Here is a 13,627-nt window from a genome sequence, read left to right as displayed (position 1 = left end):
CACGTGCGTATACACATACCAGCACAAATATTTACATATGTATAAAGCACACAAGTGATGCATATGGGTCATATACTCAATAAACTACAGATGGTTTCTTCAACTGCAAAATTTGCTTTTGAGTGGAGAAATAGAAGGAAAGCTTAAGATCCCATGGGTCAGTTTAGACCCCTTTCTTTCTTGGACTGGCTAATCCATGGTTTGCAAAGCCCTCATTAGCAGGATGACGGCAGTGACCGTGGGGGACAAAGTGACAGTGCCGAAGTTCATAAACCTCTGTTTCAGGGGAAGACTTTCCTGGACAGGGTGGGCAGCAGGGTAGAGTGGAGATGAAAGCCTAAAGGTATTCTAATAGGAAAAGATGCACTTTAAACATATGGTCTAGTTCACAACCAAAAGGATCATTAATTCAATATTGTTTTGTCTTTATATTTTACATTTATTATGCATTATACAGTTAGCAGCTGCCAGCTCCTGTAAAGCATTCAGAAACATGCACATTCAAATTAATGTTTGCTGGAAAACAGTATTCCTTCCAGATGAAAAGCAAAGTCTCTTTCAATTTCTTCTCCAGAGACCCAGATTGAAGAACTAAGGTCAGAAATGGCCAGGCAGCTAATAGATCTGATGGCAATCCCTATGTGTTTAGAGAAAGGCTGTCTGACCACTGAGTCATCAGGAGGAAAAAGGTGCCTCTTATCCAAACACATGAGCTCATCCGCTGTGTGTTTCTTAAGTGCCTACTGTTCGTCAGCACCGCAGACACAGTGACACCACTACGCAACATCACTGCCTTCACTGAGCTTGAGGCTCAGTCCAGGAGACGGGTGTTCAGACCATCAGGTTAGTGGGGAGAAGATTACAAACAGGCAGCCATGACCTAAAAACAACAGTGTTTTGAGGGCCTGTATGTAGAAGAGGGCAGCAGAGGACGAGATGGTTAGATAGCATTGCCGACTCAATGGACATGAACTTGCGTAAACCCCAAGAGATAGTGAAGGACAGGGAAGCCTGGCATGCTGCAGTCCATTGGGGTCCAAAAGAGCTGGAGATGACTTAGTGACCGAACAATGAATGTTGTTAAAGAAGCTGGCTGAGAGTTAAGGTCGTGGGGGAGGCAGGCTGGAATGGATGTTCTAAAATGTAGAGGAACATTCCACACAGAAGGAAACAATAATAATAAAAGTCACACACATGCATGTAGAAAAGTCTTGAAAGGTTGAATAGGTATAGCATCTTCAAGAACTGAAGGAGGGCCACCTGGATGAAATCCTAGGGAGAGAGGAGGGGGAGAGGTGGGGAGACTGGTGGACGATTAGTCTGAGAAGCCAGACAAGGGGAAAGACCATGTGGGCCCTTGTAAAACCCATTAAAGATGGGGATTTTGTCCTCAGACACATAGGAAGACACCGTTGTGGAAAACCATGATCAAATGCATTGTCAAGAGGCTAGGTTTTCCACTGATGTAACAGGCTATAGGAACTGGTCACTTGAACTTTTCTTTTTAAAATGTACTTGAACTGTACTTATTTATTTACCTACCTATTTTTTACCTGTTTTTATTTATTCATTTATTTTCAGCTTTATTGAGGTTATCACTGGTTAATACAAATTGCATATATTTAGGTTATATAACATTTTTTAAGAGGTACAGTGTGATGATGTAATATACATATGTAGATATTGTGACATGATTTCCACAATCAAGTTAAGGAACAGACCCATCACCTCACAGTGAGTCTAGGCTTTAGAAGTCATGAAAACCACAGACATATCTAAGTGAATGGTGGGCTATGAATCATGAAGGCACTTCATAAATGCAAACGGACCAAGTCAAGCTGTCTGTAGCTTTCCCCTTACTGATCTTACTGCTCCTCACCCGCTTCAACCCTCAACTTTAGGCAAGACAATGACTTAACACAGTGAAGAATGAGTGAATCGGTGGCTCTACCGATTTCTCACGAAGCAAAAGGATACAAGGACAGCGACGAGTACCATCTGAACCACACATAACACATCAGGGCAAGGTCTTGTAGCCCCTTAGCAACTTTATAAGCCAACATCTCTAGGTCTTGGTCCCTTGCCCATTGATGCTTTGTAAACCAGAATGAAGCAAGAAGGGCTTACTTTCCAAGGAAATGCAGCTCACTACTCTATAGGCATGATGAAAGTGAACCCTTTCAAAAAAAAAAAATACAGAAAGATACACATGTTGACATAATGACTTTTTCAAATAAGGTCCCAGGGTATCTGTGCAGTAAGAGATCATGTAATGTTAACTGTTTTTTGAATGTATGGGGAGTAGGAAAAACTACCCCTTACTCGAGATTGCAAATATGACCTTCATGGTTTCATATCCAGTTGCCATTCCGAATAAAGGTACCTCAGATCTGATGCAAGGTTGACGCTGAACCTCTACAAAGCAGACTTTTCCAGGATAGACCTGCATTCAGAGCTACCCTATGACTTTAAAATCAATGATATTTATGTATAAACTCTCCAAGACATGTGCAGAGCCATTCTGTCTCCCCAGGGTTTATGCTTCCTCTCCCTGCCATTGTCGTGCTTGGCATCACGTTAGGTGTTCGGCCTCCCTCTGCAGTCATTTTATTTGTAATAGTGTCTTGTGTGTTATGTCTCCTAGCTCTACATACAAACCACCACGCTTACAATCTCCATGAACCTAAGTGCATCAGTGGCGCTGGGGATGCTATACATGCCGAAAGTGTACATCATCATTTTCCACCCTGAACTCAATGTCCAGAAACGGAAGCGAAGTTTCAAGGCAGTGGTCACGGCAGCCACCATGTCATCACGGCTGTCGCACAAGCCCAGTGACAGACCCAACGGTGAGGCCAAGACAGAGCTTTGTGAAAACGTAGACCCAAACAGTAAGTACCTCTCCTTTCCTTCCATCTCCTCATCCTGCATCAGGAAGCTCTAGCAGGTGTGGTGTATGCTTGCCTTTCTTTGGAGAAAGGCCATGCGTGCTCTTGTCTTCTGGGCTGGGTTGCCTTGGTGAATGCTGCCGTTTGCTCCTAAGAGTGTGCTCACCACTTCCTTTTTGCTCCCTGTCGGGAAGCAGCTTTCAGAGGCTCTGCTTCAGATGTGTGAAATCTCCCCCATCCCTGGCTTCTTATCCTTTGGTCCCAAGCCCTCCAACTGACATCAACACAGCTGTTGAGCTACCTTCCTTGTTCCCTTCCTCTTAGGGGATCAGCTTCCTGCTAGGGAACCCTGGACACCCCATGGAACTATAGCAATAGAGATGAAGTTGAAATATTTAAGAACTTAGGAAGCATAACTTCTTTCCACTGGAGCATGAATGTGGAAAAACTTACAATTCTTTACTAAGGAAGCCTTCTAGAAACAAAAAGCACATCAGATATTTAATAGAACAGGCAAACTTCCATCCAGGTACACAGGCCCAGACACCACCATGCTAATGGCCTCCCCATGTGGGAAAGCATATACTAGATCACTGCAAAGGAGTTTTAGCCCATGAAAAATAAAGTATTAGAGGTGAGATTAAGGATGAAATGCCAGATTTGAGATTTTTGTGGCCTGTCTGCAAATCCTGCATGGCCTTTAGCCATCCCTGCAAATGACTGCAAAGAAAGATGGACATAAAGACACTAGTTTGTTTAAAAAAAGAAAAGAAAAAGAAGGACAATTTTAGCCAGATTTAAATGCTTAGAATTCTCAGTTTCTAACTTTACTAGTACTATGGTAGTAAGAGTGAATTGCAGATTAAACATACCACTTCCAGGATTTGTTTTCCAAGACAACACTTCATAGGGCTGCAAAGAGTCGGACACAGCTGAACCAACTTAGTGTGTATAGAATGAAGCAGATTGGTATGTTCACGATGTTTCCTATTTTAACTAGAGGAGGATTCAGGCTAGCCATTAAGCCATTCAAGACTCACTGTCCAGTTATGACCTGACTTTGTTGTACCCAAAGATTTACTGCCAAGCAGAAAGCAATTCCTATTCTGGATACTCTGAGGAACTCCTTGATGCTCTACAACTGAGATCTTTAAAAACCAGCAAACAACTGAGTTTGGCCCTAATAGCTTTTGACAATAGTTGTACAAAGATCCATGATCTCAGCCCAATCCATTTCTCAATAGTTAGCTGAATAAATACAGTGAATGCTTGAGAGTCTGTAGACAGGGAAGCAAAGGCCCATTACCAACATCATGAGCTTCAGTTAGATGTTTCAGTAGAAGAGATTTGGGGACAGGTGAGAGGAGAGAGAAGCCACAGAGGTACAGGCTCTGCTCTTATGTGTGCAGAACAAATGGGCAGTTCCAGGAAGGGAATAGAGACGGAATCACTGTGACAATCACTGTGGTGTAGGCAAAGACTTCAGGGTGAGACAGACCTCAGTTCAAAGCCAAGCCACTCCACTCACCAGCTGTGTGGCTTTGACAATCACTGAGTTTTCTCAAGCTCAGCATTCTCCTGTATTAAATGGAGACAATAATATCTATGTCATAAGTACATCATCATGTCTCAGGCATCTAGAGATACGTATGTCAATTACATGTTAATTTTCTTCCACTTCTGAACAGGTACAAAGGTTAAAGGCATACACACCACCATAAAGTAGATGCAACTGGTGAATAAAAATACTTCTGTGAACATATTTATGCATCTATTTATATGTATGCTGTATTGTTAAATATACTACATGGTTATACTTCTATAGCATTTGATTCTAAGACCCGTTGCGGGATTTACATGGTACAAAATCCTTACCTTGAATATGTTCTAATAGCAGTTTTACATTTGTATTTGTGCAGACATACACATTTAACAACATATGCCCAATACTGATAAAAAGAAAACATGATCAAAAGTCTATATATATTGAAAATTAATGATCAAATTAGAAATTTTGAATTGGGATAATTAATCTAATACTGCACTATTTAAAAATAACTAGCTTTCAAACAATATTCCTACTGTTTCTAACCTTTAATGATGAGGGCCTACCCTTGTTGAGGCTGTGTGGAGTATGATACTGGCTGTTTAAATGTTCATATTGACATGACCCTGATAATAACGAAAACACATCTGCTGTCTTTTGAGATAGGCATTAAATAGAATGCTCTGGGTGGGAGATCTCTCTTACTCTTCCTGATAGCTCTGTAGGCCAGTGACCTTTTACTGAAGAATCCTAGGCTCAGGAAGATCAGGGACTATCACCAAGGTCCTCCACTACACCACAGGGCAGCTTGGTCTGAAACCCAGGTCTGATCCCCAAACCCATGCTTGCTGCTCTCTGCCGCTCTGTTTCCCACAACATGAGTGATATGCCATAATCCTAATGCAGAAATTACTCGTCGGGCTTCTCTGTTTGGTAATCCAGCTTGCACATACAGAATATAAGGATGTCTGGTGGCCGACTCTTTGGTGAAATGTGCTGTGGAACGCGTCGCTGTTTGCTGTGTTGGCTGCAAAGACAGGAGCTCAAAGAAGGCTGCCTGGGTAGAGGCCTCATCTGACAACTCAAAAATCCAAGTATCTTAATTACCTGTGTCAATCATGACAATCATTCTATTTGGGGTTCATCTGATGCCTTTCCCTTGAAAAAGTTTTGTTGGGTTTTGTCATTGTTGATATTTTGGTGTCTACACAGAACAAAGATAAATAGTTCAAGGATGGGGGAAAAAAAAGAGATGAAATCCAAAAGAGCCTTTGTCTCACAATAAATCCAAAAGATGTTCTTAAAATTATTTTAATTATTTTGGTTTTGTGTAGACACTCCCTGAAAGTAACCATCAATAATGTGCCCAGATATTTGCTGATTTATAGGAGGAGATTCATGTACCTCCAAACATTGGGGTTTCTGATGACCTAGCTCTCAAAGGTCCCTAAGAAAAGTCAGAAGGCGTTTTCTGCACAAAATCTGTCCAGTAGAGTTTTTTGCAATGACGGAAATATTCTCTGTCTGTGCTGTCCACTGTAGAAACCACTGGTCACATGTGGTGATTCAAACTTGAAATATGGCTACTTAACTGATGAAATACACTTGAAATTTTTACTTCACTTTAAATAAATTTAAATAGCTATCCATGACTCCAAGGACTCCATTGGAGAGCAGAGCCAGAGATCATAAAATCAAGGATTTCACTCTGGGACATTCAGTTTGAGCCCATTCTGGAAACACCTCCCAAGGTTTTAGCAATGATGCTGAACTGGGACAAAGTCAACTTAACAGAATGACTGAAATATATAAGGTAAGACAAACATGCAAAACTATAGTTATTTTAAATGACCCCTAAGAAGCCACTAAGATGGAAATGGTGACATCATAGATAGCCATTATATCTGGAAAACCAGTCCCTAGTAATAGAAAAATGAATATATATAGAGAAAGAACAGCAGTGAAAATTCAATCAATGAAAATAGACAAGCTGTTTTGATGAGAGAGAATATTATTATTGTATTCTACTTAATACAAAATGAGCTCCAAGTCATGTCAAACTTCTGAACTTTGGTAACAGAGACAAATAAATTATTCGCTGAAAGGAAACTTTCTGGTTAAAAAGAAGCAAGTAAAAGCACAGACCATGGGCCTGAAGAAGGACTGTCTCTCCCAAGGGAGAGATCTGCCTCCTGTTCTCAGAGGGAGTGTGTCTGGGAGGATGTTGAATTTATAGGATGAGCTACCTTCTTGTTTCCCTAAACACTTAGTCTCAGTGTATTCCAGTCTTCAGTGTTTTCATTTTTAATCATTTAAGTGTGTCATCTGGCGCATGCTCACTTCTATTCATCCAACTCCATACAGCAAGTATACATCCACATAAAAATGGATTTGTTGGCGTAATACGGGCAGAAATTAAAGCTGCCCCTGCACTGCTTGATTTTTTTCCCGAAGAAGTTTGGTTTTCCTCTTAGGTTGCCTCTTCAGTTCAAATTTCATTGCTTGAAAGAAAAAGTTATTTCTGCATGGAGTCAACAAAAAGTAAATCTTCTCAAAAACTGTCATGCATCTCTGTACTGCTGCATATTGAATATCCAGAATTGGGTTGATGCTGGTTGGTTTCTGAGCTCAGATGAAAAACAGCAGGGGGTCTAAGGGTGTAGCTCCTCCACTTACTGTATTTTTATTTATACAAGCCATATTTCTGCTGCCAGAGGGCCACAAGTGCCTGACCTAATGTGGAGAGCTTTAGATCTGGCCACCTTGAAGACTTCTCCACACTCCTTCTCTGAAAAGAAGGGTACCTCAACCTCTCTGGTTCTCACACCTGCATCCTGAATTAGGCCCATTTCTCCCAACTTTCTCTTGTTCACTTGGCAGATAGATGTATGTTCATGGCAAACTTGAAGATGCCAGATCAACTGGAAGACTTGGTTCTTGGCTTATCTATGGCCACCAAGACCTTTTTCCAGTTGGATGAATATTAACTGAGGCAGCATGGCTTTATTGAGATGGTGGGTAGGAACTGCTACCTTCTTCTCCTGGAGTGGTCAGAACCAAAAGATGCTCTGTGAATTAACCTCTGATCAGATGCTTTCCTTGTAAAGGATTGCAGTGCACAGAATGAGAAGCCCTAAGCTATCTGGTTCTAAACAACCATCCATTTTCTAAGCCAGTGCCCCAGCCAGTGCAGAGAAACTAGCTGCTCAAGTACCCAGACTGGTTACAAATAGTTTACTTTGTAACTTCCTAGCGATTAGAGATGGCTGGAATGTGGACAGCTGGGGCACACCGCCTTTTTGGATATGGGGCAATATGACTGATAAACTGACTTGGTGAGAGAAGCTGGACACACACTGTGCAAAAGACTAGTTTAAGACAATGAGCATATTGTGATGAAGCACAATTTAGAAGAATGGCCATTTACCACCAAAACAGAAAATCAATAATAAGATTTTAAATATGTTTGTATTCTGGTCCTTTGTTGAAAATTACCATTTTGCATATACCTAAGGGAAATATGTAAATAAAAACTTGTGCTGCTCAATAAATCCCTCAACTGCTAGAAAATGGATGAGGGCACCACAATCTTCCCAAGTAACAATGCCAAGAAAATTCTGGAACATGCTCCTGCGCTGTGTCAATTAGTGATGGCTTTTGTTTTGTTTTGCTTGTTCATTTGTTTGGATCCCTGACATTCTCTACATTATGTTACTTGTCTCATTCTTCTGGACTAATCATGCAGGCCAGCATGAAAGGTCTAGGCTGAGTTAAAAATAGGATATCAACAGGAAGAAAAAAAACATTCTGAGCAGGTAGACACATTATTTTGGAGCTGGTTCCCTTACCTGCTTCAGTTCAAGTAATGCCCGAATGCTTTAAACCATGAGGCACCCATGCTCCCATGTTCAGAGGTACCTGAATTGCGGTCAACTGGTCTACCAAAAGCTACTGAACCCACTGAGAGAATGGGCATAATGTCTGTGGTCTCTATCGCAGCCTCTTCTCCAAAAGGAAAGAAAAAAAGAATAAAAATGAATATTCTGTGCACATTTATTTTATACATACCTATATATTTACTTTTCCTGTAGACTGTATACCACCAGTAAGAAAGAGTGTACAAAAGTCTGTTACTTGGTACACTATACCACCAACAGTATAGCTTTTGCCTGCCTTCCAAAAGGTAAGAAACAATCTACTTTTTGTTTATCTGTGTGTTCTTGTCTCCACTGAGAATTAGAAATGTTTCCAAGAAAACTGCATGATTACATCAAAATCTATGTATAAGAAGAAATACATTTTCAAAGACGATGTTTGCTAAGTTCAGTGTAGATGGCTGCTGTGGGTCATGTGCCTGGTTTATTTTCTGGCGAACAGGTGATTGGGTGTGTGCATATGTGTCTTTCCTGGACCAGATTCAGTAATGGCAGAATTGGTGCTGGTCACTCTACTTTACATGTCTCAGTGGTGAGAGCTTATGTTTATGTGTATTTGTTCATACTCTGGTTTGAGAAGGCAATATGGAAAACTTGGATGAGAAGGAGGGTGTTTTTACAAGCTTAGTAAAAATATTTGTCCTGGTTTACTTTTTTATTAAATATATAGCGAGAAATATCAGTGAATGACTCTACCATCTGAAACCCAAAATGGTCATGGTTCCTTTTTTGCAGCAAAGAAATAGAAAAGATTTGCTGGCTGGGCTTGATGATGTATTAAAGAGGATATGGGACTCATAATTCTGCCTAAAACAAGGAGCCACCTTCACTTATCTGAGAAGGCACGGAGAGGTTCAGTAAAGACCTAAGAGTCTAAAGATAAATTTCAACAATAGTCAAACCGAAGAAATACCAATAAATACCTCGGGTGTTCAAACTTATACCTTAGGACAAATGGTCAATTGTGTGATGTGTGAACAGGCATGGGAATGGTCTGCTCTGAGGATTGTTACTGACTCACCATTGATGATTATGTTGGGTTGGCCAAAAAGTTCATTCTGGCTTTTCTGTAACATCTTATGGAAAAAACTTGAACAAACTTTTTGCCCAAACCAGTATATCACTTTGAGCCCTTACTAAAGGATATATGCTATGAAATAGTAGTACCTCCCTGTTTCAGCCTAAGCAATATGATAGAATAGTGAAAAGTAACACTTGCTTTGGCAAGCATCCTTGTCCAACTGGTCAGGGCAATTCATACTGAAGGAAAACAAACAATAGAAAAGATGGAATAGTGTCATTAAATTCATGGGGTGGCTTTGAATAAAAGGCCCCTTTTGTTTTCCTCTAAACCTCCTACTATACTTATAAAATCAACAGAAGCACTTCTCTCTAGAGATTTCAAGTAAGAGAGCAGACACAGGAGGGGGAAATATTGAGTCATAATGTGGGCTAGTCTTGCTCTTTCCTAACAAGGACCATTTTGTCAGATCATTGCTATGCTTCTTTCCATCTTTGTTTTTATAATGGTATTCTGAGTACAAATAATGTTTTTTCCTTTTAATCCATTTAGAACTGTAAGGAAGGACAAGAGTACTTTCAAAGTGTAATTACATTTGCTGTTGATTTAGATGGATGCCAGTAACTCAGTCTTTAATTTCAGATGTATTGTTCACATAGCTATTCCCTTTTTCCATATCAACATGGTCTGTCCTAGTTTTTAAATAGGGCATTCTTTTGTCCCAGTGAATTTATAACTATTCCAGTGAGATTTCAAGTTTTGCAGTACAAGTGCTTGTCAAAACACTGCAGCTCATCACTTTAATAGTGCTTTTACATGAAACTGCCTGAGCATAAATGAGAAGGAAGTTTCCCTGGGTAAAAATGATAGATCTAATCCAAATCCATTAAAAATTCTCCCTAGCTCCATTCTCAGTTGATGCCTTTTGGTTTAAAGGGTGCAAGATGAAAATGTTTTAAGTCAACCTTTCGGTTAAAAAGTACTTTTAGGATCTGCTGCTTAGAAATAAACTTTTTTCTAGGATTTTCTTGTTTCAAAGAGTTTGATTAGGTGCTCACCTTTTCTGCCAATTTAAAAATGTATAAACCTTAATTAGGTTGAATTGGTTAACAGTGCTTTTCAGGTCTACTATACCCTTCTGCTTTTCTATCTATGCATTCTATTAATTTTTGAGAGCTTGATACTAAAACTCCAACTAAAATATTCATGTACTTAAAAATAACTGTAATACATAGAACTCTATGTAACTTTGTTCTGCATTTTCCAAATCTTCTGTAAATGTGTTATCATAGTTTCATAATTTAAAAAATAAAAAAGAAAGAATATTCAAAGATTATAGAAGTGGCTTCATAAATTAATGATAAACATCTTACGCAGTTACCTAAAAATAATTGAGAACGGAAGTTTGTCTAACTTGCAGGTATTCAAAGAGGGGAGTATATGACCACGTTCAAGTCCCAGTGAGACTGGACAGCTTGAGCAAACAGTGAAAGAAGGCCTGTCGTGTTGTCCTTCATCCATCTCTGTGTGCCTATTTTCAGGGCCCCAAGACAGTAAAGAAGAACCGATCAATTCTAGAGTGAAATTCTATAAAACTTCAATTTAGGCCGCCATGTCCCAGCAAAAGCAGATGATATTGAGCAAATCAAACATCTGCTTTGGGGGGATTCAGAGGAAGCAGGTTCAAGTTCAGACAGAATAGAATAACCTGATTTGAAAACACTTTCCCTGTAACCCACTCTCCTTTGACAGATATAGTAGATCAGCTGTCACCTGACTCAGCACTGCCTGCATCTCTTGTCTGAATGGGGTTAAATGTGAAATTCTGCAGTGTTATCAATCCAGTGATATTTATTTTAAATTTCAATGAAGCAAAAAACAAACAAAAACTGATCACATATAAATAAAAATCCCCCATTAATCTGGCATCATCACCAGATCAAGAAACACGTTGCTGTGTTAGGAGGTATATTTTCACACCACAGGATGGTTTTTCTGATTGGAAAACTTTGAGTTGAATTCAGCCTTGCAAATATGGACAGTCCCAAGTCTGATTTTACAGTCTGCTTAACAGTACTGAATCCTGTTTTGTCCAGGTATATTGTTCTGAGCAAGTACATTGGTTATAATATTATGGACAGTTCACTAATGCATTATATGGTGTGGTACATTATTTATGTTTTTATAATTTCTTGTTTATCATTTCTGCAATGGGGTTGTTTCACATTTTTTAGCTTTTCAGAGGTGTGCAATCTCAGTTTTTGTAATGTGTTCAGACTCCCCCTTCCTCTTTGACATTCAAGGCAGTAACCCTGAGTTAACTGAAGACTCCTTCAACTGAAATTCCATTTAAGAACACTCTATAAGTACAGCTTAGCAAGGAATATATGTTCCCTGGCCTTTGACATAGAACCACCTTAGAAATAAATGCAGCTATAAATCTTGCCAGCATATTTCTTTCTGCCTAAGTGCTCTGTGAAGAACCCCCATTTCTCTCATCAGGGTTTGATCTCTGCATCCTCAAAAACCAACTAATATCTGCCCTTCCCATTCTGTAACTTTGGTTGGACTTAAAGAGTGGAATGAAAATCCACATGGCTAGGATGTCTACTAGTTCATGGCATCAAAGGAACATATACTTCATTCCCCCGAGTCCTGAAAACTATGTCAACTTTTACAATGAAATCTGGCACCACACCGTCTGGCCAGGTCTGTGCAACAGAAGAGTGTTTCTAAGTCGGGTCAATCAGAAAAGTGTTTGTCGAGCACTGCTCCCCTGAGTCTGCCCTAAACTGACTAGGAATGGGGGAGAGAAGCAGGCAGTACCCTCAGGGACCTCAGATCTAACAGAGGACTTGCAGGTAAGCAATTTCAATTCATGGTGACGGGGGCTCTTAGGAGAAGTAGCAGGAGGGAGTGTGGAGAGCATCACCCAGGGGGGTTTGTTTGAGCTGCTCTTAAAAGATGAAGGCCTCTAGGCAGCCATAAAGAAAAGGCTGGAGGCAGGAAACAAAGAAGCACAAACAAGCTGAGATACAAAGAACGTGCTGGGTCATGGGATGGGATCACGGTTCAGTGAGACTGCACTATTACTGTGTACTGAGGCAGAGGGTTTTGAGGATGACAGAAGCTGTGTAGAGAGGGACTGAAACTTGTTTATCTCTGTGCTGTGAATACAGTGCCTGCAAACACGGAGGCCTCAGAACATGTCTGTGGCATGAATGGAGTGTAATATATCACATACCCAAGGCTCCCAGCCTCACCCAGGATGGTATAGGCAACAGTAAATACCTACCAAGTGGGGCTTCCCTTGTAGCTCAGCTGATAAAGAATCTACCTGCAAAGCAGGAGACCCCAGTTCAATTCCTGGGTCAGGAAGATCCCCTGGAGAAGGGGTAGGCTACCCACTCCAGTATTCTTGGACTTCCCTTGTGGCTCAGATGCCTGCATGTGGGAGACCTGGGTTCAATCTCTGGGCTGGGAAGATCCCCTGGAGGAGGGCATGGCAACCCTTATTCTTGCCTAGAGAATCCCCATGAACAGAGGAGCCTGGGAGGCTACAGTCCATAGAGTCTCAAAGAGTCAGACTCGACTGAGAACAGCATAGAGGAGTTATTAACAATAAGAAAGCACCAAGTCTACAGCTTCAGCAAGCAGAGGTGTAGTCTTCCAGATAAAATTTCTAAAGTCACAAAAGGCAGTATTTGACCCTGTTGTCACAGGTCTCAAAACAGTTTTTATTGACAGCGCTTAAAACTGATGGTCAGCGCTATAGCCGCACTTGCCTAAATACCGTTCCTACTGATGAGCTACCCTGTGGATGAAACCAGCCAAGTTTTATGCCCATTTGTTTCCTTGTATGGACTGTGGAGACCAGTTTTCATTTGAAGGGAACATCAAGTTCAAAATAAATAAATCTATATTTTAAAAAATAATAATAAAAATAAAACTTAAAAAAAAAAACAGAAAACAAAGTTATCTTTGGAAATGAATCCTAAGTGCTTGAGTTAAATGGTTATAGCTTCTAATTTGGTAAAAAACAGAAACATGATCAATGTAATTTTTTTTTCTAAATATTCAGTGCATTTTCTCAGAGACTGGCATTCAGGACAGAGTTTGTGTTTTAGACCCCCAGTTTAATTTGCATTTGAAAAGAAAACAGCATGTCCTAAACCAAGGTCAGTTAATCTCTGCAATCTTTCTTCCTTCCAATTACTGTGAATGAGCATCTTCTCAG

General features: G+C 40.3%; 1 protein-coding gene across 1 annotated transcript in view; it reads left to right on the top strand.

The window, feature by feature from the left end:
* GRM7 (glutamate metabotropic receptor 7) overlaps nucleotides 1-8,617 on the top strand; it is a 909,573-nt gene extending 900,956 nt beyond the window's left edge. The window contains exons 10-11 of the mRNA XM_069562189.1: nucleotides 2,645-2,891; nucleotides 8,526-8,617. Of these exons, the coding sequence (XP_069418290.1) occupies nucleotides 2,645-2,891; nucleotides 8,526-8,596 (318 nt within the window). The 3' untranslated portion in view covers nucleotides 8,597-8,617. The remainder of the gene's footprint in view (nucleotides 1-2,644; nucleotides 2,892-8,525) is intronic.
* The last annotated feature ends 5,010 nt before the right edge of the window (nucleotides 8,618-13,627 follow it).

The sequence above is a fragment of the Ovis canadensis genome, chromosome 19, assembly GCF_042477335.2.
Source record: "Ovis canadensis isolate MfBH-ARS-UI-01 breed Bighorn chromosome 19, ARS-UI_OviCan_v2, whole genome shotgun sequence".
Lineage (NCBI taxonomy): Eukaryota > Metazoa > Chordata > Mammalia > Artiodactyla > Bovidae > Ovis > Ovis canadensis.
This window is presented reverse-complemented; position numbering and strand designations above follow the sequence as displayed.